Here is a 25693-nt window from a genome sequence, read left to right on the forward strand (position 1 = left end):
TTGTACCTGAACATTTTCTGAGAATTTCTTTTTGTTTGTTAAGCCACATGACTTGATTTGACTCATGCGTCAAAGTTAAGCATAAAAAGGCACCTAACTCAAGGTATGGATCAGTCTACACATAACAAACAACTTAGCAAAGAACCAATAAGTTGTATCCAAGGAAACTGGAAAAGCAGAGTACAAATGCAGAAGAGGCATTGAGTATCTACAGCAGATGAACAATATCTGAAATCCATGTCCTTAAGAAATAAGAAGAAATCCAGACATAGGAGCTGAGATAGAAAAACACACAATGGAACACTGTTAGTCATGGATTGGCGTCCCCAAAGCTCGGACCTCAAAATGATTTAAACAGTGTGCGACAATCTTTACAGAGAAAGCAACAAAAAGCAGCCATCATCCAAAGAAGAGCTTTGAATGTCCTTCGAGAAGCCTGGAGAACTGAATTGTACCACATGTTTGCATGTGCTTTGCTGCACCTACCTCATATTTTCTTAGCAAAATATAAGGAAATGATGGGTGGTCTTCTGCGCACTAAACAATATGAGTTTAATAAGTGCAAAACATTAGGCTGTGTACAAAAAATTTGATTTTTTTAAATTTTTTTTATATTAAAATAACCATTAATAGACATTCCAATCAGTCACCTCTTTCTATTACAGAGACTAAAACCTGCAGTCCAGAGACGTTCCAATGCCCCGAATCACACAGGTGTATTCCTAAACGCTGGATGTGTGACGGAGATAAAGACTGTCCTGATGGAGCTGACGAGAGCATGAAAGCTGGCTGCTGTGAGTGCAAGCTGAGGGCTGAGTTTGATCAAGATAAATAGATTTTAATAACTCTCATAGACTAAGGAATATCTGTCAGTTTTAATGATCTCACTTGTGCGCCAATTATTTCTGCGCCTCAGACTTCAACAACACATGCAGCAGCAATGAGTTCATGTGCCAGAACCGACAGTGTATACCCAAGCACTTTGTGTGTGACCATGACAACGACTGCAGCGACGGCTCAGACGAGTCCCAGGAGTGCGGTGAGTGGAGCCGTGACCTGTGATTTGAAACACTCTCCCTCCTCCTGAGTGTGTGGGGCTTTTTTTGGGTTTTTTTTTTTTTGAAGTAGCATGTACCGTTTGTCGCTACAGAGTATCCGACGTGTGGACCGAACGAGTTCCGCTGTGCGAACGGACGCTGTCTCATTAAAAATTCATGGGAGTGTGATGGAGACTTCGACTGTCATGACCACTCAGATGAAGCTCCAAAAAATCCCCGGTGCACTGGCCCAGGTTAGACACACAGAGTCTCTCCAGGAGTACTTTATTTATTCAGTTCATGTATTCAGTATATTTATTGAATTAGTGTGATTACAGGACATGTAAAATTCATTTTTAACCACTGAACTTGCAAAAAAACCTCCAAAATAAAAATAAAGGGACAATAATATTATAGCATATATAAAGGAGGTTCCAGGAAAGAAAGGGAACAAGGAGAAGTCACAGTCTTTATATTATAATTAAATACTGTATGCTAACAAGCCTAAAAGAGAATAAGACTCCACTATCTTTATCTTTTTGGCAATTGTAATCCGCTCTCAGTGTTTGCGACTGAAATTAATCCTGAGGCTTTTATATCAGCTACGCCGGCTGACATTTTCTCTTCATTTGTTTCTCATTTCATTGCTTCACTTTGCGGAACAGAGAAGAAGTGCAACGACACCGCGTACATCTGCAATAATGGAAACTGCGTGAACGAGACGTTGCTCTGCGACCATAAAGACGACTGTGGCGACGGCTCTGATGAGCTCAACTGCTTCATTAACGAGTGCCTGAACAGCAAACTGAGTGGCTGCTCCCAGCTCTGTGAAGACCTGAAAATAGGGTTTAAGGTAAGTGAACAGCATGAAATTAGGACTTGAGTTCTTAAGTAATGGATGTGTAAAAAAAAAAAATTGCACGGACTGCTGCTTTACCTGCTCTGTGCTTTGCTCCCCCACAGTGCAGATGCCATCCCGGCTTTCATCTGAAAGATGACAGGAAGACTTGTATTGACATAGATGAATGCACGACCACTTACCCGTGCACGCAGCGGTGCATCAACACGCACGGCAGCTTCCACTGTCTGTGTGTGGAGGGTTTCCAGCTTAGCCCCGAGAACCCCACAATATGCAAATCCACTTCTGGTAAGAAATGTGACAGATTATTGGCATTCAGGGATGTGTTTAAGGGAAAGCCTCTCATAATTTGTCATATCCTCTCTTCACTCCTTGCAGATGAAGAACCCTTCCTCATCTTTGCCAACCGCTATTACCTGAGAAAGCTCAACTTGGACGGCTCTAACTACACCTTAATCAAACAGGTGAGCCCTGCAGTTTCAGTCCTGCTGATGTGATTGGAAAGTGCTGGAGTTTATCTACACAACAGACTAATGCAGTTCCCATGCCTTGACAGGGCTTGAACAATGCTGTCGCTCTAGACTTCGACTATCGCCAGCAGATGATTTATTGGACAGATGTGACCACCCAGGGCAGCATGATTCGACGCATGCACATCAATGGCAGCAATGTTCAGGTCAGCATAGAAGCGTCTTGGCAGAGGAAGAGAAATAAAATGTGCTGCTAATAAATGCTAGAAATGTAAACTATATTCAAAATGATGAATGTGTTCGTGTGTGTGTGTACATTGGATGTGCAGTGAAAGCCAAAGACACGCTTTTAGTTTCAGAAAATAAAAACTGCCTGTTCATTTGTCAGGTTCTTCACCGCACATCACTCAGCAACCCAGACGGCCTGGCAGTCGACTGGGTGGGAGGAAACCTGTACTGGTGTGATAAAGGACGGGATACTATTGAGGTGTCGAAGCTGAATGGAGCTTATCGAACAGTTCTGGTCAACAACGGCTTGAGGGAGCCTCGCGCTCTGGCTGTGGATGTACGCTACGGGTAAGAGTGACACTGCAAAATGTTCCTAAAGTGCTAACAGAGAAGGTTTTTTTTTTTCTTTTTCTTTTTGGAAGAAGAATTTTTAGGTTTCTGTTTGAAGTGAAGGGCTCACTTTACCAATATCTGTTGTAGTCAGTAACCTACATCTGTAGGTTACATGAGGTGAAATGAACATGAGACTCTAAATCAGTTTTTCTCAAACAGGGTAATAATACCTCTTGTGGTGCTTTGGAGAACTGCAGGCAAAATAAGATTTATTTTCAAAAATGTTTTGTACAATTCCTACAATTAGTAACATTTAAAAAAATGTAAGCTTGATAAAGCTCGCTTACTAGATTCATGTGTGTTCCATCCTGATCTTGTTTGATGAAACTCCTGTAGAGCACTTTGTCACTGGTCTCTTGCCTTAAAAAGCACAATTTTAATACATTTCTCATTCTTACTCTCTAGTAAGATAGTCTTCCTGTTTTCAGTGAAAATTTGTATCTAGTTTAACCAGTCAGCTGCTGTAAAAGCTCACAGAAATGTTTTCCATCTTTTTAGTTGTGAATTTTAATCCATAGAAATGAAGTATTTTTCAGTGTCTTCAGACATTAACCATTTTTGATGGTCAGCGCATAATTGTCAGACAAAATATCAAAGGTTGACAAAATAAGAAGGTTGAATGTCTAGGACATCTTGAACCTTGTAAATGTTAAATTCAGATTTGCTATTAATCAGTAAACTTTATAAATATCCTTCACAGGTACTTGTACTGGTCTGACTGGGGTGACAACCCCCACATAGGGAGGATTGGGATGGATGGCACCAACAGGAGCGTCATTGTGGAGGATAAGATCACCTGGCCCAATGGTCTAACTCTGGACTTTATTAATGACCGCATTTACTGGGCTGACGCTCGGGAGGACTACATTGCGTTTGCTAGCCTGGATGGAACAAGCAGACATATAGGTAACATACACATAAACGCACAAGAGCAACTTCAGGTGTTGATTTTGTGGCTAAATTCTCCGTCTTTATGCTTGCACGTTGTAGTTCTGGCCCAGGATATTCCCCACATCTTTGCCATGACTTTATTTGAGGAGTACATCTACTGGACAGACTGGGAAACAAAGTCCATCAACAGAGCTCACAAGACTCTGGGGACCACCAAGACCATGCTGATCAGCACCTTACACAGACCCATGGACATCCACATTTACCACCCATATCGCCAACCTGATGGTAGGACAAAGATACCCGTCATTAACAACCACATGTTAATCTTCATCTGTGCTCTGGTTCTGTCTGATTTGCTCTGTGTTCTCCTTGTTAACATGTCTCTCCTCTTCAGTGGAAGGCCACCCGTGCCAGACAAACAATGGAGGCTGCAGTAACCTGTGCTTGCTCTCTCCTGGAGGCAGTTACAAGTGCGCTTGCCCCACCAACTTTTACCTAGCAGCCGATGGCAAACACTGCTTGTCCAACTGCACCGCCAGTCAGGTAAAAGCATATCTGCCTGTATTAAAACATGATGACACATCACAATACCAGATATTTAAAAAAAATCATCTGTTTTTCTTCTTTTCCTTCAGTTTGTTTGTAAAAACGACAAATGCATCCCATTCTGGTGGAAGTGTGACACTGAAGATGACTGTGGTGACCACTCAGATGAGCCCGCAGACTGTCGTGAGTGATCCGACCGTAGCAGTCGTGACACATTACTGTTGTAGGCTGACGTTTTGATTATGCTGGTTAATAATGCGCCACGTATTCTCCCTGTAGCTGAGTTTAGGTGCAGACCAGGCCAGTTCCAGTGTGGTACGGGCATCTGTACTAACCCGGCCTACATCTGTGACGGAGACAATGACTGCCAGGATAACTCTGATGAAGCCAACTGTGGTACAAACACCTACACATATCTAGAAAGTCTAAATTAGAACTGACAGTCTTTATCCCATGTAATCACTATTTATTGTATTTGTTTGGGGGTTTTTCAGACATCCACGTGTGCCTGCCAAGTCAGTTTAAATGTTCCCACCCCAGTCGATGTATCCCTGGCATCTTCCGCTGCAATGGGCAGGACAACTGTGGAGACGGAGAGGATGAGAAAGACTGCCGTAAGTCATTAGTTCCTCTGCTATTTTCTTAGTGTCTCCCTTTCCTGTTCACTACGGTGTGACTGCCTTTTTATCTTAAACACTTTGGTTCGGAGCAAGCTGTCTCCGTCACTTGTAGCAAATTTGTCCCCAGAGGATGAACCAATCTGATTGCAGAGAGGCCATAACCGTCCTTCTTTTGTCTCACTTAGGCCACTATACTATTAAGCAGATGGGAAATTGCTAAACGCTGTGTCCCTCCCCGGAGGATCTCTGTCCTTTTTGACCTTTCCTTTAGCAACGAAGCCCTTGGGCCAAATTATGTTGCATAATGTAATTGGGATGGCATTTGCTAAGGACATTTCATTTTCCCTAGAGAGAGATTACATGAACTGTTCAGTTGTAGTATCCAGAGGTCAAAATGAGCATTTTAGCACCTTTATAGCAGGATCTCCGTGTTTGCAGTTTGAAGGAGCCGGTAGCAGAACCCAAACACTGCAGCTTTTTAACATGTGAATTCTTCAAATGGAGAGCAGCTTGTCTTTATGTAGTGTGATGAAGTAAATGGGCCCATCTGTTTGCCTCATATGCAGCGGAGGTAACGTGCGCCCCCAACCAGTTCCAGTGTACCATCACGAAGCGCTGCATCCCACGGGTGTGGGTGTGTGACAGGGACAACGACTGCGTGGATGGATCTGATGAGCCTGCCAACTGCAGTAAGACATCTTTCTTTTTATTACAACACCAAAACAATTGCTCTGCTTATGAAGAGCGTCTCCTCCGCATCGAAATGAAATGGCTCAGTAATAGAATCTGACCAATTATACTAATGAGACGCTGTGAATGTCAGCACCAGAGGAAATCTGGATGTGGAGAATATTGCGCTGGAGTTTAAAAGAGAAATTTAAAACTACGGAGTGAAACAGAGCTGCATCTAGACTTTTATCATGTCGTCGTTCACCCTTTTATTGTCGAGTTTGAAGCTGATTAAAACCCAGGCAATTCTTTTTACAGCATCAGTAAAGGAGGCATGACCTGTTTATCCGTTAGGAGGGAGTAAGCCTGTAAAGTCCCATATCTACTTTTGAGGGTCTAATCCAGTCAGTCTCCTCTGTTGCAGCTCAGATGACATGCGGTGTGGATGAGTTCCGCTGCAAGGACTCGGGCCGCTGCATCCCGGCACGATGGAAGTGTGACGGAGAGGATGACTGCGGGGACGCGTCGGATGAACCCAAGGAGGAGTGTGGTAAGGAAAGAGTTTTGGAAGGTGAATAAAGATAAAAGATGCTGGCGATGAGGGGAAACTTGTGCTAAATATGTATTTTGTACAGATGAGCGGACGTGTGAGCCTTACCAGTTCCGCTGTAAAAACAACCGCTGCGTGCCTGGCCGCTGGCAATGCGACTACGACAATGATTGCGGTGATAACTCAGATGAAGACAAGTGTGGTAGGTCACCCCAGCTTTTCTTACTTTTGGATGGGACGGCGCCCACTAACACTCTCACCCACCCTCGACGCACAGTGATTTGTAATATAATTGTTAAGTAATCTGTTCCATTAGAGTGGGTTTTAGTGGTGAGCAGGGTTTCGCTTGTCACTCTGCGTTTGTGTCTTATATTTATACACGCATGGTTGAGATTTAATTTGTTTTTAAGTTAGATGGCTTTACGGCCATTTGCACATCTCACGTTCACATCATCTCATGTCTGTTTTGCATTTTACACTGGCCAGTTGCTGTGAGCCAGAGGTAGGTGTTATCACCAGTTACCCAGCCCTTTGTGTGCCCCCGGCTTTTCTTTTAGTCCTGCCAGTATTTTTTTTTTCCATTTTATTTGTTTATTTTAAAATCCCCGTAGCTCTTTTAGCTCCCGTGTTACACATGCCCGATTCTGTACCCACCGAGCCAACCCTGTGATATGAACTATCTGACTTATTTTATCCACGTACGTCCGGCTCTCAACAGAGCTTCTTGTGTTGTTTTTTTCAGTCTGCTCTATTCCCGCCTTTTCTCTTCTATTTTCCTTTCCTTACACCTCTCCTTGCTCCTTGCTTCGACTCTCCTTGCTCCTTAATCATGCTCACACCCATTCTGAGCGCTTGTCCCTGTGTCCTCAGTGCCTCGCCAGTGCTCCGAGAGCGAGTTTTCCTGCACAAACGGGCGTTGCATTGCAGGGCGCTGGAAATGTGACGGGGACCACGACTGCGCTGATGGCTCAGATGAGGTATCGCTCACATTTTAACTTCTGATGGAACTTTTTGGTTTAAAATCTGACGTGCTATAATGAAAGCAATTCATTTGTTTTCTTTTCAGAATGGCTGTGATGTGAAATGTGACAGAGATCAGTTCCAATGTAAAAACGGCCACTGCATTCCCCTCCGCTGGCGCTGCGATGAAGATCCCGATTGCATGGATGGCAGTGACGAAGAGAGCTGTGACAGTGGCGGTAAGAAGCATGCGTCATCGTACCACCACTGGATATTTCTAACAAAGCTAATTCTTAAAATATCAGCATCTAAGACTGAGCGCTCGCCGCTTTGTTTCAGCTGGTAGACACTGCCCCCAGGATGAGTTCCAGTGCAACAACACCCTTTGTAAACCACTGGGCTGGACGTGTGATGGTGAGGATGACTGTGGAGACAACTCTGATGAGAACCCAGAACAGTGTGGTGAGAACCAGTGCATTCCTCACATTGCTAGAATTACAGAAGACCATTTGATAGCCTGCTCTTATAGAGGTTTTCCTGTTCCTTAATGCTTTTTCTCCTTTGGTCCTTCAGTTAAATTCCAGTGTCCACCCACAAGACAGTTCCGGTGCCATAACGACCGTGTCTGTCTACCTGTATCAAAACGGTGCGATGGTGTGAACAACTGTGGGGACAACAGTGACGAACTCAACTGCTGTAAGTGTGCTTTTTTGAAAATGAGTATTTATTATTGGATTGATAAGGAGGGCAGGGTTTTAGTAACTTACTGTAACGTCAGATAAAAGTTGCGTATTGTTTTGCAATTGGATGTAAGACTTTTGTTATGGTTAATTTTTCACATGTAACATGTTAAAAATAACTTCTCTGTGACCCTTGTTCTCTTCCAAAAGGGAGTACCTCCAAACCAGCGTGCCAAAAGGACGAGTTCGGGTGCTCGAACGGCCGTTGCATCAGCTCAGTTCTGCGCTGCAACTACTTCAACGACTGTGAGGACTATGGCTCTGATGAAGTCAACTGCAGTAAGAAAGGTATGTTGGGCCACAGTGAATTTGTCACATTGGCAGTGTTCACCCTCTGACCGCCTGCTGCCCGTTTCCTTTCCCGCAGACACAGTACTGAATGACTGTCACAGTAATAGGACGGTGTGTGGAGATGGAGATGAAGCTCACTGCGTGGTCAACGGCACCGACTCTTTCTGCTCCTGCAAACCTGGCTTCACATCCAGTGGACGTAACAGATGTCAAGGTACCCTGGCTTCATTTTTCATGTGTCTTTTTACAACTCTAAGGCGTTTTGTGTTTGCGTTGTGTGTCATGTGGTTTTTGGGGTGTTTCACAGATAAGAACGAGTGCAAGGAGTTCGGAGTGTGTTCCCACATCTGCAACAACACTAAGGGTTCCTACAAGTGCAGCTGCCACAAGTACTTCAGCAGAATCAATGACACATGCAAAGCTGATAGTAAGTACTTCTAACCTAATCCAGCAATGTTTTGGGTTCGTTTGTTGTTTTGATTGACAAGCAAGGTTGCTGGTTCGATTCCAGCCAGAGACACAAATCCCATTTGGGGTTGCATCAGGAAATGTAAAACTGCCACATCAAATATGCAGAGTTACTCGCCGTGGCGACCCCTTGTGGCAAGGGAGAAGCAGAAAGTAGCTTCTATATACACACTGTACATTCTTTGTGTTTATTTCAATGCCTTCCTATACCAGAACTCACTTTGCTCTTCATCACCAGCTCAGAGACAAGTCCTCTACATCGCTGATGACAATGAAATCCGCAGCCTGGACCCTTCCATGCCAAACTGGCACTATGAGCAGATCTTCCAGGGTGATGCCAACGTGCGCATTGATGCCATGGACCTGCACGTGAAGACGAATCGCATTTACTGGACCAACTGGCACACGGGACGCATTTCTTCCTACGATTTGCCTTCTTCCTCCTCGTCCCCCAACAGCAACAACAACCGCGACCGACGCCAGAGTGACTCCAGGATCACCAGCCTTGAGGTAACTTTGTGTTTCTTGTGTGTTCTTGCTGCGTGCTTACAGAAATCTGGCATAAACAAAGAAAGAATATTTGTCCAGTTTTATAGATTCTTGTTGCAGTCTCAATTTCTTGTTTGTTTTCAGATTCCTGATCTGAAAATGCCCCGGGGCATCGCTGTGGACTGGGTGGCAGGGAACTTGTACTGGACTGACTCTGGTAGAGATGTGATCGAGGTGGCCCAGATAAGTGGAGGACGCCACCGCAAAACCCTGATCTCAGGCATGATTGATGAGCCTCATGCAATTGTAGTTGACCCCCAGAGAGGGTAAGTGGTTTGTGGGAGGCGTAATATGCAGTCATATCGGAGAAAGGAGTTTGAGGAATGCACACTGTGTTTTAATTGTGTTGACATCAGAGAAATTACTTTTCATTCATTAGGAAAATGTACTGGGCCGACTGGGGCAACCACCCCAAGATTGAAACAGCTGCTATGGATGGAACCATGAGAGAGACTCTGGTTGAAGAAAACATTCAATGGCCAACCGGTAAACCACACAGCTATACAAAAGCAACACTTTCTTTTCATCTTGCCTGCAGTTAGTATCAAGTTTGAGTATTTCCTCTTTTAAACTTTCTCTAATTTACTGTGTGTGCATAGGCCTGGCGGTGGACTACTTTAACGAGCGTCTGTACTGGGCTGACGCTAAACTCTCAGTGATTTGCAGCGTGAAGCTGAACGGCAGTGACGCCATCGTGGCTGTAAACAGCATTAAAAACAGTTGCGTGGCATCTATTTGCATTCTACAGCTCCTCTTGTAATCACTTCTGATCGATCCGTCTTTATTAGTCAGGAATCCGTTCCAATTACACCTTTGTTTCCACTCAGAGCTCCATCAGCCCTTCAGCATCGATGTGTTTGAGGACTACATCTATGGCGTCACCTACATCAACAATTACGTCTTCCGGGTGAACAAATTTGGCAAAGGCCCCATCGAGAACCTGACAACCGGAATAAATCACGCCACAGATATCGCCCTGTATCACCGTTACAAACAACCTGAAAGTGAGTGTGAGGAAAAAAGAAAAGAGCAAAAGTTCAAACAGCAGCAGCAGTGTTTAATCAGTTAGTGCACTGAAGCAGCTGTCGCCCCCATTTTTAATTCTTGTTCTCACGCTCTCTTTCTATCAGTGACTAATCCCTGCGACAGGAAGAAATGCGAGTGGCTGTGCCTGCTAAGCCCCAGCGGACCTGTGTGCACTTGTCCCAACGGACGTACGCTGGACAACGGCACATGTGTAGAGCTTCCTACTCCCACGCTGTCTCCTATCTGTGAGTCCACAGACAGAAAGTACACACTCGCATACACAGAATGTACGCAGGCACTGCCTTGTATATGTATGTATATGCATGCTACTGAAGGATTTTGTCGCCTACAGCTCCTCCTAGCGGTCCCTGCTTAATCCAGTGTATGAACGGCGGCAGCTGTTTCCTAAATGCCCACAAGCAGCCCAAGTGCCGCTGCCAGCCTAATTATGGAGGAGATCGATGCGAGATTGACCAATGCAGGGACTACTGCAAGAATGGAGGCACATGCACACCTTCCCCTACAGGTTAGATATGAAAACGTAGCTTACTTTGCTATATTTATAATGCCCGATATTGCAGTTAACAGCTGGGTTAAAATATTGCTTTATAGGCTACCTTCATGGTTCTGTTGGCCCAGTAAAATATTGCACACTTTTCTCCATTCTCCACCCATCCTTCCCTTCATTTCTCTTCATGTATCTGTCCTCCCACAGGCTCTCCTACCTGTCGTTGCCTGACAGGCTTTACAGGACCAAATTGTAACCTGCACACTTGTAAGAATTACTGCCGGAATAAAGGCAATTGTACGGTCAGCGCTGGAAACCAGCCAACTTGTAACTGCCCCTCTGGCTTCCTTGGCGACCAGTGCCAGTACAGTGAGTGTTTGCGTTGTCTGTGTGACGCGACAAGTTTCAAACTGTTAAAACTGAAATAAAGAAAAAGAACAGTTGAAATGAGCCTTTATGATGTGGCCAGGAATTAATGCACCTACGTTATTTGTGTGCGCCCGTGTGTGCAGGAACCTGCGAAGCCCATTGTCTGAACGCAGGAACGTGTCTGGAGAGCGAAAGCGGCACCAAACTGTGCCGCTGCCAGCCCCAGTACACTGGTAGCACATGTGAGATTGACAGGTGTCACTACTGTCGGGATGGCGAGTGCGTCCGCAGCAATACTTTGACATCGGTGGTGAACTTCACCTGTCGGTAAGAGCACTTATAATTTGCCTCAGATTAACGGAAAAGAAACATAAATGCGTGAAGCTGTCACATTTTGCTCAATTTCTTTCTCTCCATAGCTGCACAGATGGCCGAGTCCAGCCCAGCTGTTACACGTGCGATACGAACGAGTACTGTGCAAATGGCCAGTGCTCTATAGACTCCAATACTCGCCTTCCAAAGTGCATGTGAGGAGTGCATTCATTCATATTTGTTGTCTATCAGTCTTGGTTAAATCCTTTGCATTGTTTCATAGTGTGCATGAATATTTCTGTTTGCATATATCTCTGTCATTATAATACTGCATAGATTACATATTTTTTATTGTGTCATCTTGTATTGGTGTCTGTGTTCGTGTGTAGATGTTCACCTGGCTGGGAAGGGCATCGCTGTGAGTCTGTGGCCAGTAGTGATGCTTCAGGTTCAGGCGGACGTGAGTCAGCTCTTCCACTGTGACGTTGATAACAGAGGTTTCTTGAGTTTTGTTTGATGAGGCTGTTTGTTTTTAATTCTTTGTGTGCAGGCACAGTCTCCATACTGATTGCAGTGCTGATGCTGTTGCTGCTGATCCTCCTGGCTGCAGGAGCGTTGTTCTGGTACAGGAGAAGGATGAAAGGGTGAGTAACACGACATTCAAAACTTTGATTTACTTTGACCTCTTCTTTTTGTTTTTTTGTTTCCTTTTTTCTTCCCCCTTTTCTTCCTCCTTTCCGTTCTTCGATCTGCACTTTTACCCTCCTCCTCTGTAATGACATCTCTTCTGCTCCTCAGGTCTAGCCGGCCCGGAAAAACCGGCTCCAGACGCTTGCGGTAACGGCTGCCAGGGTTACACTTTTCTCTCCATGCCCTCTTTCAGTTCTTCATTCTGAGGCTCTCTCTTTCCCTGCCTCTCCCTTAACCATGAGTTCCTGTGCTGTGTTTGGTCCTTAGTGTTGTGCCATTTTTTTCTGATGGTCATTGAGGCTGTAGGTCATCCCGCTCCTACAGTGTCCGTCCTGTGTAGTTATTCTCTTTCAAAGCAGGGCTCCAGGGCAGATCTATTGAAAAGATTAAATGAATAGATCTGTCTGTGTGTTAGCCAGTGCTCTAGGTCTTTCATATTGTTGTCCATCATATTGTGCCATAATGTACTGTGTTGTGGTTTGAGCTGTGGTAGTGTCTCTTGTAGCGAGACATGGAGAGTCCAGTAGCATTGTTCCAAGCTCTGACTGGAAAATGCAACTTCCCAAAATCCAGCATTTACTTAGCCATGGATACTTCATTCGTATTTTAGAGGAATGATTGTGGATTTATTGGGGGTCTGGGAAGATATCCAGGTCCAGTATGTCTGGATCTGACATTACCTCCTGTACATGAATGCTGGGTTTGTGTTGGTCCTTGTGCTGTGGCTTAGCCTGGATGGTGGTGAGAGTCATGCAATGCCTCTCCCCTCCCGTCGTAATGTGGCTGTGTCCCTGCTTGCACTCTTCAGGCAGCTCTACTCTTGAACAAAAGATGAAATTATGACTGCTCTCCTTGTCATTTTGTATAGGGCCAAGGGCTTCCAGCACCAAAGGATGACCAATGGGGCAATGAATGTTGAGATTGGAAACCCTGCTTACAAGATCTATGAGGGCGAGCCTGATGATGATGCTGGGGAGCTGCTAGATGCAGACTTCACTCTGGACCCAGACAAGGTAGAGAAAAATATAGACGTGTGCAAAACTTCAGTCACTCTTCATTTCTTTATAGTGTTCTTGCAAGTTGCCAGACTATTATAATGCAGTTTTTATTTTAAAAAAAATGTCCTGAGTAATAGTTTAATAGTTAGTATTTTCAGTCCAGTCCTTGTACCTGACTATTTTCAGAGGGATGCTTTCTTGTTTGTTAAGCCACTTAACGCCAACCTATTAATCATTGAAGGGTTTAAAAAAGGTGCGTAACTCAAGTGATGAAGCAGTTTTCTGTTTACACATAACAAGCAACTTAGCAAAGAACCAGTTTTATCTTTAGCCACTTTGTTATTTGCAGACTGTCGCAAACATCATCATCAGACAGCACAGACAAGCTTAAAATAGTATTGTTGCACCAACAAGGCGATTCCCAAAAAAGCTATTAGCCCAAAAAATTGGCATCTCTCATCATGATGTGCAGTGTGTCCTTAAAAACACTTGATGAACAGCAGGTCATGTAATTAAGAAACAAGAAAGGTTCAGCAAAGACCTGACACAGGACCTGAGAGATGCAGGTGAAGCGATTAATCCAAATTTTCAGTTTTTTGATTCAAATTGTCATCAGTGTGTATGGAAGCGAGCTTTGAATGTCCTACAAGAAGAAGAAGCTTGCCTAAGAGAGTTCTTGGTATGTTGAAGAATAAAGCTGGTTATACTGCATTTCCATGTATGTTTGCACAATAAATCCAGCATCTATTCCACATTTATCTTGCAAAATATAAAAAAAAATTGGAATGACTGAAGACTTTTGCACAGCACTGTATATTCGTGATGCTAAACTTCAGTGTTTTAAACATGATGTGATGGATCATTTTTCTTCCTTCCAGCCCACTAACTTCACCAACCCAGTTTATGCCACTCTGTATATGGGAGCTCACAACAGCCGCAACTCTCTGGCCAGCACAGATGAGAAGAAGGAGTTGCTATCCCGTGGAGATGAGGAGCCCCTTGTGGACCCACTGGCATAGACCTTGGTGCCGGATCACGCTATTCCAAACACCCCCCCATTCTTGCCTTTTAAAGAAAAATTGAACAAAAAAAAATCAATAAAAAGTGTGAGAGAAAATTGATAAACCATGTGAACACTGTATAAAATGTACAAAAATGAAGGACTACTTTTGTATGTGATTGCAGTATTATATTTTGTTCTTTTGAGATTCCTCTGGTCAAAAACAAATAACATTTTCTATGAGAGATTTTTAATTTCCACTTCGTCCCTTACCCTTTACCTAAATAGCCACTACCTCTGTGCAAAATGAAATGGAAACATGGAAATCATAAGAAAAAAAAAAGAAATGCTATCATTGGAGCAATTTTAATTTTTTATTTTTGTATGAATTGTATAGAAAAGACAAAAACATTGTTCCATTTCACCAGTGCCAACTGTCTGTTGTTTGTGTCGACTTTGAGCGGGAAAAGGCAAAAACTCAAAGTTTTTGAAATCGGTACATATGTCATCTTGTCGAGCTTCTTGGCAAGAATGTGTGAGACAGATTTGTGATAGCACCGTTTGTGTATAGCACATGTAAAATGTCAATACCAGATGGCAACTACAGTATTTCCACGTATTTTTCTTTCATTCTCAGAGAAAAATGTTCATAAAATGATTGTGTGGTCTTCCTTGCACAGAATATCACATTTTACGGTATAGTGTATACTGTAGGCTTTATACCTTAAGATGTAAAGAAAATGTTTGTTTTTATCACTTTGTGTAACAGCTGGAGCTGATGTGTTGCTGTGGAGAAAGGATAAAGAGGCTTGTTGGTGCGTGATTGTGCAGTTATATGAAGAACGTGGAAGGTGGTTATGGGTTAAACATTCTAGGCAGAGTGATGGATGGAGATTACGGATGTAAAGCAATAGATGGGATGATACTTTAATGGGTGGGTAGCTGGCTGTGTGTACATGCCCAGAAAACAGCTGGCTAACAATGGCGGGGGCTTTTTTGATAGAAGACTTATAGATAGTGTCATGTTTGCACTATTTAGCGTCTGTTTTCTGGTCTTCCTGTAGAGGCTGCAATTATGGTCAAATGTAAGGAAGGAAAGATTTCTTTTCTATGTGTGTTCTGCTTCTCCAGCCCTGGTTTTTGTTCTGTAAAGACCAGGTAGCATCCATCTGGCTTTGTGAGTAAATTTGCCTTCAGAGGATCAAAGTCTGTATGTTCACAGTTGTGTAATGACTCTGTCTTAAGTGCATTATTTTCATTTGATCCTTAGCGTTTCTCTGTTTTCTTTCTTCAGCCCTTCCCCATCTCTTCTCTGTGCCCTGCTGCTGCTAATGCTACCATTCTGGTTGCTCTGACACGTCCTTACGCTCAGCCTCTGTCCCAAAATGCTGCTTCTGTCAGAAATGTGTCAGCCATATCTTAATGCATGTGAAAAGTAACACAAGTCTTCAGTGTAACTACAATAACAAGTTTTTATTTTGCTTACCTGTCAAGCCAGTGTTATTTTATGCCGTCGTGTATGTTTTGTCTTTAATTGAGAGAGAAGTACAATCATTTTACCGAAAGGACATTTTTGCTAAATCATATGTGCATTTCCAGACTTTTGTTTTGATTAGTCCTTGGTTTTTTAAAATGAAAAATGACACATAGCTTTTATAGTACACAATGCATGGAGGCGCAGACTTTCTTCTGAAAAGAGAATAATGTTTAATTTTTGCTGGAGTACTTTACAAACTAAATAACAGATATTGTTATAAATAAAATTTTAAAAATTGTACAGAAAACAAGCCACAGTGTTCTGTGTTTTGTTCACAACCGGTCCTGATAAAAGGAGGAATTCAGTGTGGAGGATTTAATCATTTATTAACAGCAACTCAGACCATCAGCACTGTAGACCTGAGATTATATAAACCTGTTTATGCAAATCTACATTTTATATTGTTACATGATGAAAATTTTGACAATCAACAAAAAAATGTAATCACCCAATATTTGAAGATAATATATGTGGCTAATGAAAAAAGTAAATTCTAACCCCTACTGATCATTTGAAGAATTAACAGAGAAAAGAGAGCAAAACAGAGTGTTTGAATTTCAGTGTCTGTTTAAAGAGTCATCTTGTTTTTAGCCTCTTTGAGATCTAATCCACCTGCACTTTGTATCAAAGTCTTCACTCAATGCCTTTGGCCTTTAACTCTTCTTTGACTCTGCTCAGGTACTCAGGGTCAGGATACCCAAACCTGTGGAAACAGAACATATCCAAGGTTAACATGTAGTATTTTATTAGAGTAAACTGTGAAAGAAAACATATATCAAAACGCTAGTAAGGAAATTGGTTACCCTACCAATCTGGTCCTCCAGATATGGATGTTTTGTGGTGAATGTCGTTCCAGGTCACTTGGCCGTCCAGTCCAGTTGTTCTGGATGTACCAACAGTAAAAATGAGCTTCTGGTCAAAAGCTTTTTTCAGCAGTCGCAGCACTTCATTGCCCTCTTTGTTGTCTGGAAGATATGCTGTTCTACCAATACCATGGAAGCGCTGTCCAGGATTGGGATGTTTTTCCTAGAAAGACGAATGGAAAGTAAACAATATTAGAAAAATATATACATACAACCACAAAATGAAAACACAATCATGTTTTATTTTTTAAACAGGGACATAGGCACTCAGATAAAATTGTCACTTACCGTCTGTGTTCCACTTGGAATCTCATAGCTGATCATTATGGTGCCACAGTCTGAGTATCCAGGGAGGGGAAATGTGAGTATCTGGTGTGACATTCTTCCATCTGGTTGGTCTCCGACTATCTTACCAAAGACGACTCTGCATATAGGACAGATGGGCCCATTCGCTTCCTGCGCTCGTCTCAGGCAGTCTTTACAAAATTCATGTTTGCACTTGAGCTGTTTCTTATTTTCGAATTTATCCAAACATATAGGACACCTTTCGTCCTTTTGGTCACCTGCTGTTGTCCCACTGTCAATTGGTGGGTCAGTGTTGTGCTTCGTTTTTTCTGATTGGCCATTCAACATACGCTCATTGGGGGGACCCTCTGACTGAGAAATGGGTGTGCCACTGAATCCAGTAGCACCATGGAACTGGAATGAACTCTTGGGGGATGCAACAAACTTCTGGTATAGACAGAGAAGTGCTCTTAGAGCGTGGCTCTCCATTGAGGCATTTCCTCCTTCTTTCTGGTAGCAAGCTTTGACATTGACTTTGCCATGACCAATGTCATATTCTTTCAATTCCACATTAAACTTATCTTTGATCCTTGCTACTTGCTTATTATCATAGATAGTCATCCAAAAGGTCTTCTCGATGATCAGTCCTGCATGTGGGAAATCGTCTTTGGTGGTCATGTCAATCTTCAGTGATGTCTTTCGAAACTCATGAGAAGCATCTGTGTTTCTTTTCTGCTCTGTATCTGCATTTAACAACTTACTGAAAACATCTTGACTATGTGCTGGCCCACGTACAGTCATTGTTTTAGAGGTCAAAGTAACCAAAAGCTTGTCTTCTTTTTCCTGGATGGTTTTCAATGCGTTACTCCACTGATCTGGATCTATGAACTTGAGAGGAATAACTGAGCCATTGGATTCAACAAAGCTGTTCTGGAAAAGGTTTTCAAACTCCTTGAGCGCATTGTCTGGGTTCCCATGTTTTCTATCTACTTCAAATGTCACCTTAACGTCTGCCTTTATTTTAACTCCATTGTTTTTCTCTATATGTTTGATTTCCTTTTCGTACATGTGGTTCACATACCAGAAAGGAGCCACTGGGACAGAACAAGTGCACATCTCTTCACCTGCAGAAACTGTGCTACTCTGTTTCCCCGCCTGAACTTGGTCCTGGTTTAAAAATAAAAATCATTATGCTAATTTATTAAAACATTTTTTATTTTAATATTAACTTTTTTGATTAATGACATACTACATACATGTTGTGGCTCTTGTATGAAAGAAGCGCACATCTTTTCTCCAGCTGTAGAACCTGCTTTACTCTTTTTCTCCAGTTGAACTTGCTGCTTTAAAAAAAAAACCAGTACATCATTTAATTCAATAGCATATAGTAATATTTGTTTTTTTTTTAAAGATATACTACATAGTACTTACAGTTTGTGGCTCTGGCAGGTTCACTGAAGCATCCTCTAGTACTTGTCTATCAAGCTGTGGATATAGCTGACTGACGGATGTTATCAAGACTGAATTTTCATCCTTACTTAGTGTTTCTTCACTAAGTTTTTTAAGTTCATTCACGGCTTAAAAAAACAGGAAATTGATTATATGTTAAAACCAATATATATACAGAATGAAGTCAAAATATTTTTATTACTGAAAAAGTTATAAAGATGGGAATTTAATCAGATAATTATGTAGGACTTTACTGCACCTGCAGCTGGTTTAATGCTTATCACAACATGCCCATTATCTAAGGTCCTTTTCACTGAGCATTCCATCATAGTTTTGTGTTTGTTGATCCAAGACTGAAGCATTTTCTGTAGACGAGACTCTAGCCTCTTAACTTTTAGTTCATCATCAGGCTCCACTGAGACCCACTTCACTGAGATCCACTTCACTGAGAGAACAATGTGAGCTTCATCTCCATCCTGTGACAAAATAAAACAAACAAATAATAAAACACTGGAAGACTGTGTAACCCTTTGAGATTCAGCTGAAAACACCTTTATTTAAAATGCTTTTTTTTTTTATCATTGTTGAAATATTTACCCATCTTTAAAACTTCTCTTTTTTTATTATAATGCAGATAAATAGTTTGAGGTTAGCTAAATGTCATATTTTTTACATTTGCCACATTAATGTCACCTTGCAGCCTTAGAACTTTACAAATGTTATCACTAATGATCACAGTTACAGTTTACATGTTATTACAAGTTTTTCCAGTGGTGACAACAGCTACACTAAGCAGCTTTACACATTCTGCTCATGATGTATTTCCTGAACCTCCAGAGCACACCAGCTGAGATTGTATTTTTGATCTCACTTTCACATACTCTTTATAAGAAGACAGACAAAAGCTGGAATGTGTTACGTGTTATTGTGCACTTAGGCGCATGCAGGCAAACTCCCCAAAACACTTACTGCAGCAGGTGGGTGGCTAGGTGTTGAAGGTTGCTGGCTTTTACTCACAGCAGAATTATTCACCTATAATAGTGAAGAAAGGCTTTTAGGTGCATAAAAAACAAAGTGTGGTGTAAAAAAGTAAAATTTAAAACAAGAAATAAATTACTCCTACTGATGATAAAACTCTGGATATTTAATGACTGCATTAACACCAGTGTCCCTGTAACAATTTTCTTTTATTCTGATTCGGTGTTAGTTTACGTACTTGGCTCATGTCGTCAGGTTTTTCGCTGTCAAAACTGTCGACATCCATGGGCTCGGGCTCGTCCACGGACTGTCCAGTGGCCATGTTTCAGATTTTGATCTTCTTCCTTCAAAACACACCAAACTCAGACGACATAATAACAGTGTGTTGCACCCCAACAACCAGCAATTCTCTATTTGGCGATTTTTTATAAAACCGTTTCCATAAATTAGCTAACATCGCTCTCCACCTAGCCTGCAGAGCTACACTCTCGGTTACACTCCACTTTAAGTTTCCTTATGTCTTACATTTTAATCAAACCTGTAACCGCCACAAAGTTATCTCACACGTTATGTGTATCTGAACAGAAATATATCTTGAAAATATTACTTTACTGCGCATACGACTTACCCTTGTCTCGCTACTTTAAACACTGGTACTTCCGTATAAACGAAAGCGAAAGCTTGCAGCTCCGCAATAAGGAGCTGCGTCACCCTCCACACGCAAGTGCACCTCTGTCATTTCCAGCAGCGTGTTGGCTGGAGGTCTGTTAGCTCAGCTGACTGTGGAAACTAAATCCTTCTTCACTGCATGAAAAGGACAGAAATGTTCTTTAGGTGACATATAAGCTGTTTCCTTGATATCTCAGATATAGTTATTAATTATAAGCCAAGGTTAAATTTATGAGCCAAAATCCACTGAAAAATGTAGCTTAAGTACATTTTCTGCTAATATTTCCCTAATACTAATCATTTTTCCACTTAATTTGTGGTGCTGTGTTTTCTGTTTTTTTTTTAAAATCAGAATCAGAATCGCGTTTATTGGCCATGTATATCCACACACACACAAGGAATTTGGTTCCGGTAGATGGTGACTCTCAAGCACAGCAGTATAAATAAATCTCAACAGTGTAAGCAACACAATACAAAACCAACCATAAATAACCAATCTAAATCTTATATACATAAAATACAGGATGACAGAAATGAGATTAAGTGAAATGAATATCACAGAATGTACATAAGGTGCAGTTGCAGTCTGGCAGTGGGAGCAGTGTGACAACTGTTTAGGAGGGAGATGGCGAGGGGAAAGAAACTCTTCCTGTGTCGGGTGGTCCTGGTCTGCAGGCTTCTGTACCGTCTGCCAGAGGGCAGTAGGTCAAAAAGTCCGGAAGTACATCCTCTGCTGGGTCTTTTTGAGGATGGAGTTGATGTTGGTCTCCCACTTCAGGTCCTGGGAGATGGTTGTACCCAGGAACTTGAAGATCTCCACATTAGACACGGGGCTGCCTGATATGGTGAGGGGAGGAAGTGTTGAGGGATGTCTCCTGAAGTCCACTGTCATCTCTACAGTCTCAAGCATGTTCAGCTCCAGATTGTGCTGACTGCACCAGAGTACCAGGCGCTCAACTTGCCGGTATGCAGACTCATCACCATCCTGAATGAGGCCAATGACGGTGGTGTCGCCTGCAAACTTCAGGTGATTAACAGCCGAGTTCTTGGAGGTGCAGTCATTAGTGTAGAGGGAGAACAAACACTGCAACAAACACTGCAATATGCCAACATGAACACCGTAGTCTCAGCCTTAAAAATGCCCCCCGTTCTTTTCAATTATAATTAAATGAAATAAATCTTATTTATTATTTATTTAGTATATGTACAGGAAATCGAATAAACAGCATGGGTGGTTCCTTTAAAAAGCAGGAAGAAACAAAATAAAGGCAAAGTCATTTCATACAAAAACAAACATGAAAAAATTGTTTATTTTATGTTTCCATTTTTCAGCAAACATTGTTCAGCCTGATATTTTGCAAAGGTTTCAGAGAAACAATACAAAGATACATGATAACATGATAAAATTATATAAAGATTCTACTGTAAGCATGCAAATAACACAAGACATTAAACAGTAGACTGAGTTTACTGCCATAGCCATGAGAAACCCCACATTCCAGCATTGGACTGGGAGAAGTTCATGGGAGACATGGCAGTTTTCTGATACAAATGGAAAAGCTCTTTCATAGCATGGCTCTCCATGGAGGCATTTCCTTCATCTTTCTTGTATACAGCTTTGACATTGACTTTGCCTTGACCAATGTCTGATTCTTTCAGGTCCACATTAAACTTATCTTTGATCTTTGCTACCTTCTTACTGTAAGAGGTAATCATCACCTTCCAGTAGCTCTCCTCCATCGTTAGTCCCATATGCATGAGATGGTCTTTGGTGGTCATGTCAATCTTCAGTGATGTGTCTTGAGTCTCTCTTTCATTCTCTTCATGAGAAGTATCTATGCTTTTTTTCTGCTCTGTATCTGCATTTAATAACTTTTTCATGGCCTCTTGACTTTGTGTTGGCCCACGTACAGTCATTGTTTCAGAGGTCAGAGTAACCAAAAGCTTGTTTTCTTTTTCCTGGATTGTTTTCAGTGCATCGCCCCACTGATCTGGATCTATGAACTTGAGAGGAATAACTGAGCCACAGGATTCAGCTAAGCTTTTCTGGACGAGGTTTGCAAACTCATCGAGAGCATTGTCTGGTCTCCCATGTTTTTGGTCTTCTTCAAATCTCACCTTCACATCTGCCATGATTTTAACTCCGTTCTTTTTCTCTATATGTTTGATTTCCTTTTCGTACATGTGGTTCACATACCAGAAAGGAGCCACTGGGACGGAACAAGAGTGCATCTCTTCACCTGCGGAAACTGTGCTACTCTGTTTCCCCACCTGAACTTGGTCCTGGTAAATAATAATCATCATCATCATCATCATGTTCATTTGTTAAAGATCACATTTTTCCATTTTTTATGATTAATCACACAGTACATACCGTTTGTGGCTCTGACTTTGGGGAAATGCCACTATCTTTTTCAGCTGTAGACCCTGTGTTACTCTGCTTTCCTGGTTGAATGTGCGCCTGTTAAAAAAATAAAGTACTTCATTCAGTTCAACAGCATCCACGTACGCACGCACGCACGCACGGACGCACACACACACACACACACACACACACACACACACACACACACACACACACACACACACACACACGTGTGTATATATATATATATATATGCCTATGTGTGTGTGTATATTTTTAAATGATTTACTACACAGTGCATACAGTTTGTGGAGCTGGCACAAATGTACGATGGTTTGTCGAAGCATCCTCTGGAACACCTGTTTGTTCTCCATCTGCTGAACCTGCGTTACTTTGCTTTCCCAGTTGAACTTGATCCTACAAATACAGTACATCGTTTAATCCAACAGCATTCATTTATATTTGTTTTTAATGATTTACTACCTTTTACATACAATTTGTGGATATGGCACAGATGGGGGAATGTTCATTGAAGCATCCTCTGGTACTTGTGCATCGAGCTCTGGAGATGGCAGTGTCAGACTGATGGATGTTATGGTGACTGAATTTCCATCCTTCCCAGTTAGTGTTTGTTTACTCAGTTTCTGAAGCTCAGTCAGGACTTAAAAGACAGAGACAAATTGGATTAAAAAAATCAATATAATTATACAGAATTTATTAAAAATAAATGTTTTTATTGGAGAAGTTATACAGATAGTAAAGTAATCAGATGATTATGTAGGACTTTACTGCACCTGGAACTGGTTTAGTCTTTATCACAACACGCCCATCTTTTAACATCCTTTCCACTGAGCAGTCCACCTTATGTTTGCATTTGTTAAACCAAGTCTGAAGCATTTTTTCTAGACGAGTCTCTAGCCTCTTCCCTTTTTGTAGCTCATCATCAGACTTTATCCACTTTATTGAGAGAACAATGTGTGCTTCATCTTGATCCTGTAATAAAAAAACACACACACAATAAAAATATGCAAGCCTATGATATTCATCCAAAATTACATTTATTTAAATATGTGTATATATTTTTTTTTAATTGTTGAAAAATATCTTTTAAGAATTCCATTCTTTAGTATTATAGACAAGACTAAAGCTTGTTTTCTTTTTGGTCCAAACTAAGGTTTTCAAACTTAGGGTTCCTTAACTATTGTACTTATGAATGAATAGTGTGACGCTAGCCACTTTTCATATTTTCACATTTGTCACATTGATGTCACCTTGAAGCCTTAGATATTTACAATGTTCTCACTGATGATCACAGTAACGCTGATCATCTTCACACACTGTTGACTTCTTCAGTCTCACAACTCTTACAATACAAAGCTGAAGCTTTGTATTCCATCTAGTGGCACTTTGAAACCTTACAAAAAATTTCACTCATGACAACAGCCACACTGAACAGCTTTACACAATCTTTCAGTATTTCCTGAACCTCCAGAGTTGATAAGCTAAGATTATGCTGACCTTGTAGTCTCAGTACTTTCACTTTCATATAATCTTTACAAGAATACGAAAAAACCCAAAAACAAACCCGGAACACATTAAGCATAAGCACACAAAATCACCAAAATGAAACGCTTTTCAAGTATAAAAGCAAACCGTGGCCTCAAAAGTGCACTTTAAAAAAAATGTAAGTCTCCAACTGGAGATAAGCACTGTGGATATTTAATGACTGCATTAACACCAAAGTTCCTGTAACAAATTACTTTATTCTGATTCAGTGTTAGTTTACATACTTGTCTCGTGTCGTCAGGTTTGTCGACCTCCATGGGCTCTGCACTGGCCATGTTCAAGATTTTGATCTTCTTCCTTCAAAACACACCAAACACAGACGACATAACAACAGCGTGTTGCACTCAAACAACCAGCAATTCTGTATTTGGTGATTTTATATAAAAACCGTTTCCATTAATAACGTCGTTCTCCACCCAGTCTACAGAGCTACACTCTCGGTTACATTCCACTTTACTGTTTTCTTACGTCTTGAATTATAGCCAAACCTTCAACAACCACAATGTTATATTACACGTTTTGTGCATGTGAACAGAAATATAGCTAGAAAATACGACGTTTCTGCATATTAGACTTACCCCTGCTTCGCTACTTTAAACTGTTTTTTCCTTATAAATGAAAGTGAAACCTTCACAACAGTCACGCTCAAGTGCGCATCTGACATTTAGAGGAGGTCTGTTTGCTCAGTTAAGATGGCTGTGAATACTAAACCTCCCTTTATTTCCAGAAAGGAAAGAAGATATCCTTTATGCGATTTTTATGTTGTTTGCTCGTTATCTTGATATTCACAGTTCGTGTAAACTCAGTTGTGATAACTATCTACTGTCTCATATGATTCTCATACAGCACTGACTTGTTTTATTTTGCACTCCTTCAGCTATACAGGATGACGCTGTAAATAAAATAATTTATTGCAGGCTATAACTCCTGCAACAGGTGAAATGTATCATTCAGAATACACTGTAATTTTCTGTTTGACATTTTAATTAGTCTAAATCAGAAATATTTTCGATAATATTTCACCAATTCTACTCATGTTTCACTTGCTATAGAGAATTTCTGGTGTTGTGTTTGTACTTTTATAAAAGAGCATTTCTTCCACCAAGTAAAAAAAAATGTGATGAACATTGTGGTCCCATCCTAAAAATGCTCTGCTATTCTTTGCATTTACAAATACATGAAATCTTATTATGTAGATTCAATATGCAACGGAAAAGATACTTTAATATATAGTATTTCACATTTCCATTACAGTATAGTATTATATGTGTGTGTGTGTGTGTGTGTGTGTGTGTGTATATATATATATATATATATATATATATATATATATATATATATATATATATATATATATATATATATATATATATATATACAGTCGGGGTTCCACTGTAATTTCAACATAAAGTGCAGTTTTTCTTCTTAAAAAAATAAAGCAGAAACATAAAAGGTTATTTTACCAGCTTCACTTTAAAACTGAGTAACCTTAGCCAAAATTATTTTGTACTTTAGGCTAAAACAGTGATCATCGAACATTTTAGTGCAAAAAATAACAAACCCATTGGAATCACAATAAATCCATGCTTATTTACTTTCCGTCTCTTTCAGCCAGTTAGACAAACTAGCCTGTTCACATTTTCAGAGCTAAAGGCAGCTCTCTTTTTTGTTACTATGTGACCTGCAAGTGAGAACAGTCTCTCACAGGGGCAGAAGTTGCTGGACTAATCAAATATTTGCGGCTTGGACATACAACTGTGGGTGGGTCCCTGCTCGACTGGACCACCACTGCAGCGGGCTGATG

The 25693-nt window shown here is 41.3% G+C and overlaps 2 protein-coding genes across 2 annotated transcripts in view; one reads left to right on the forward strand and one right to left on the reverse strand.

Annotated features, from left to right (window-relative positions):
* The window catches only part of LOC308403241 (low-density lipoprotein receptor-related protein 1-like), a 105463-nt gene extending 89539 nt beyond the window's left edge, over positions 1-15924 (forward strand). Inside the window, exons 52-89 of the mRNA XM_080892509.1 lie at positions 666-794; positions 917-1039; positions 1151-1291; positions 1703-1890; positions 2001-2184; positions 2275-2360; positions 2453-2572; positions 2755-2942; positions 3688-3893; positions 3978-4166; positions 4276-4424; positions 4517-4610; positions 4707-4823; positions 4922-5041; positions 5614-5736; positions 6141-6266; positions 6352-6468; positions 7137-7243; positions 7333-7465; positions 7566-7688; positions 7800-7922; positions 8117-8254; positions 8334-8471; positions 8565-8684; positions 8964-9235; positions 9359-9540; positions 9654-9760; positions 9874-9993; positions 10102-10278; positions 10405-10545; positions 10653-10826; positions 11016-11177; positions 11321-11504; positions 11597-11704; positions 11879-11949; positions 12040-12133; positions 13048-13192; positions 14056-15924. Of these exons, the coding sequence (XP_080748635.1) occupies positions 666-794; positions 917-1039; positions 1151-1291; positions 1703-1890; positions 2001-2184; positions 2275-2360; positions 2453-2572; positions 2755-2942; positions 3688-3893; positions 3978-4166; positions 4276-4424; positions 4517-4610; positions 4707-4823; positions 4922-5041; positions 5614-5736; positions 6141-6266; positions 6352-6468; positions 7137-7243; positions 7333-7465; positions 7566-7688; positions 7800-7922; positions 8117-8254; positions 8334-8471; positions 8565-8684; positions 8964-9235; positions 9359-9540; positions 9654-9760; positions 9874-9993; positions 10102-10278; positions 10405-10545; positions 10653-10826; positions 11016-11177; positions 11321-11504; positions 11597-11704; positions 11879-11949; positions 12040-12133; positions 13048-13192; positions 14056-14196 (5360 nt within the window). The 3' untranslated portion in view covers positions 14197-15924. The remainder of the gene's footprint in view (positions 1-665; positions 795-916; positions 1040-1150; positions 1292-1702; positions 1891-2000; positions 2185-2274; positions 2361-2452; positions 2573-2754; positions 2943-3687; positions 3894-3977; positions 4167-4275; positions 4425-4516; positions 4611-4706; positions 4824-4921; positions 5042-5613; positions 5737-6140; positions 6267-6351; positions 6469-7136; positions 7244-7332; positions 7466-7565; positions 7689-7799; positions 7923-8116; positions 8255-8333; positions 8472-8564; positions 8685-8963; positions 9236-9358; positions 9541-9653; positions 9761-9873; positions 9994-10101; positions 10279-10404; positions 10546-10652; positions 10827-11015; positions 11178-11320; positions 11505-11596; positions 11705-11878; positions 11950-12039; positions 12134-13047; positions 13193-14055) is intronic.
* Positions 15925-16115: 191 nt separating this feature from the next.
* LOC308402229 (uncharacterized protein) lies at positions 16116-24550 on the reverse strand. Its single transcript, XM_080890917.1, has 15 exons — positions 24468-24550; positions 24114-24186; positions 23118-23316; positions 22818-22984; positions 22627-22740; positions 22333-22419; positions 21430-22241; positions 19528-19612; positions 19281-19343; positions 18571-18787; positions 18294-18439; positions 18119-18205; positions 16866-18029; positions 16523-16740; positions 16116-16417 (listed from the first exon to the last, which is right to left on the reverse strand). The coding sequence occupies exons 2-15, from the start codon at positions 24162-24164 to the stop codon at positions 16348-16350; spliced, it is 3480 nt and encodes a 1159-aa protein (XP_080747043.1). The 5' UTR covers positions 24165-24186; positions 24468-24550; the 3' UTR covers positions 16116-16347.
* Positions 24551-25693: the final 1143 nt, after the last annotated feature.

Source organism: Rhamphochromis sp. 'chilingali' (genome assembly GCF_963969265.1).
Source record: "Rhamphochromis sp. 'chilingali' genome assembly, chromosome: 9".
NCBI classification, from domain to species: Eukaryota; Metazoa; Chordata; class Actinopteri; order Cichliformes; family Cichlidae; genus Rhamphochromis; species Rhamphochromis sp. 'chilingali'.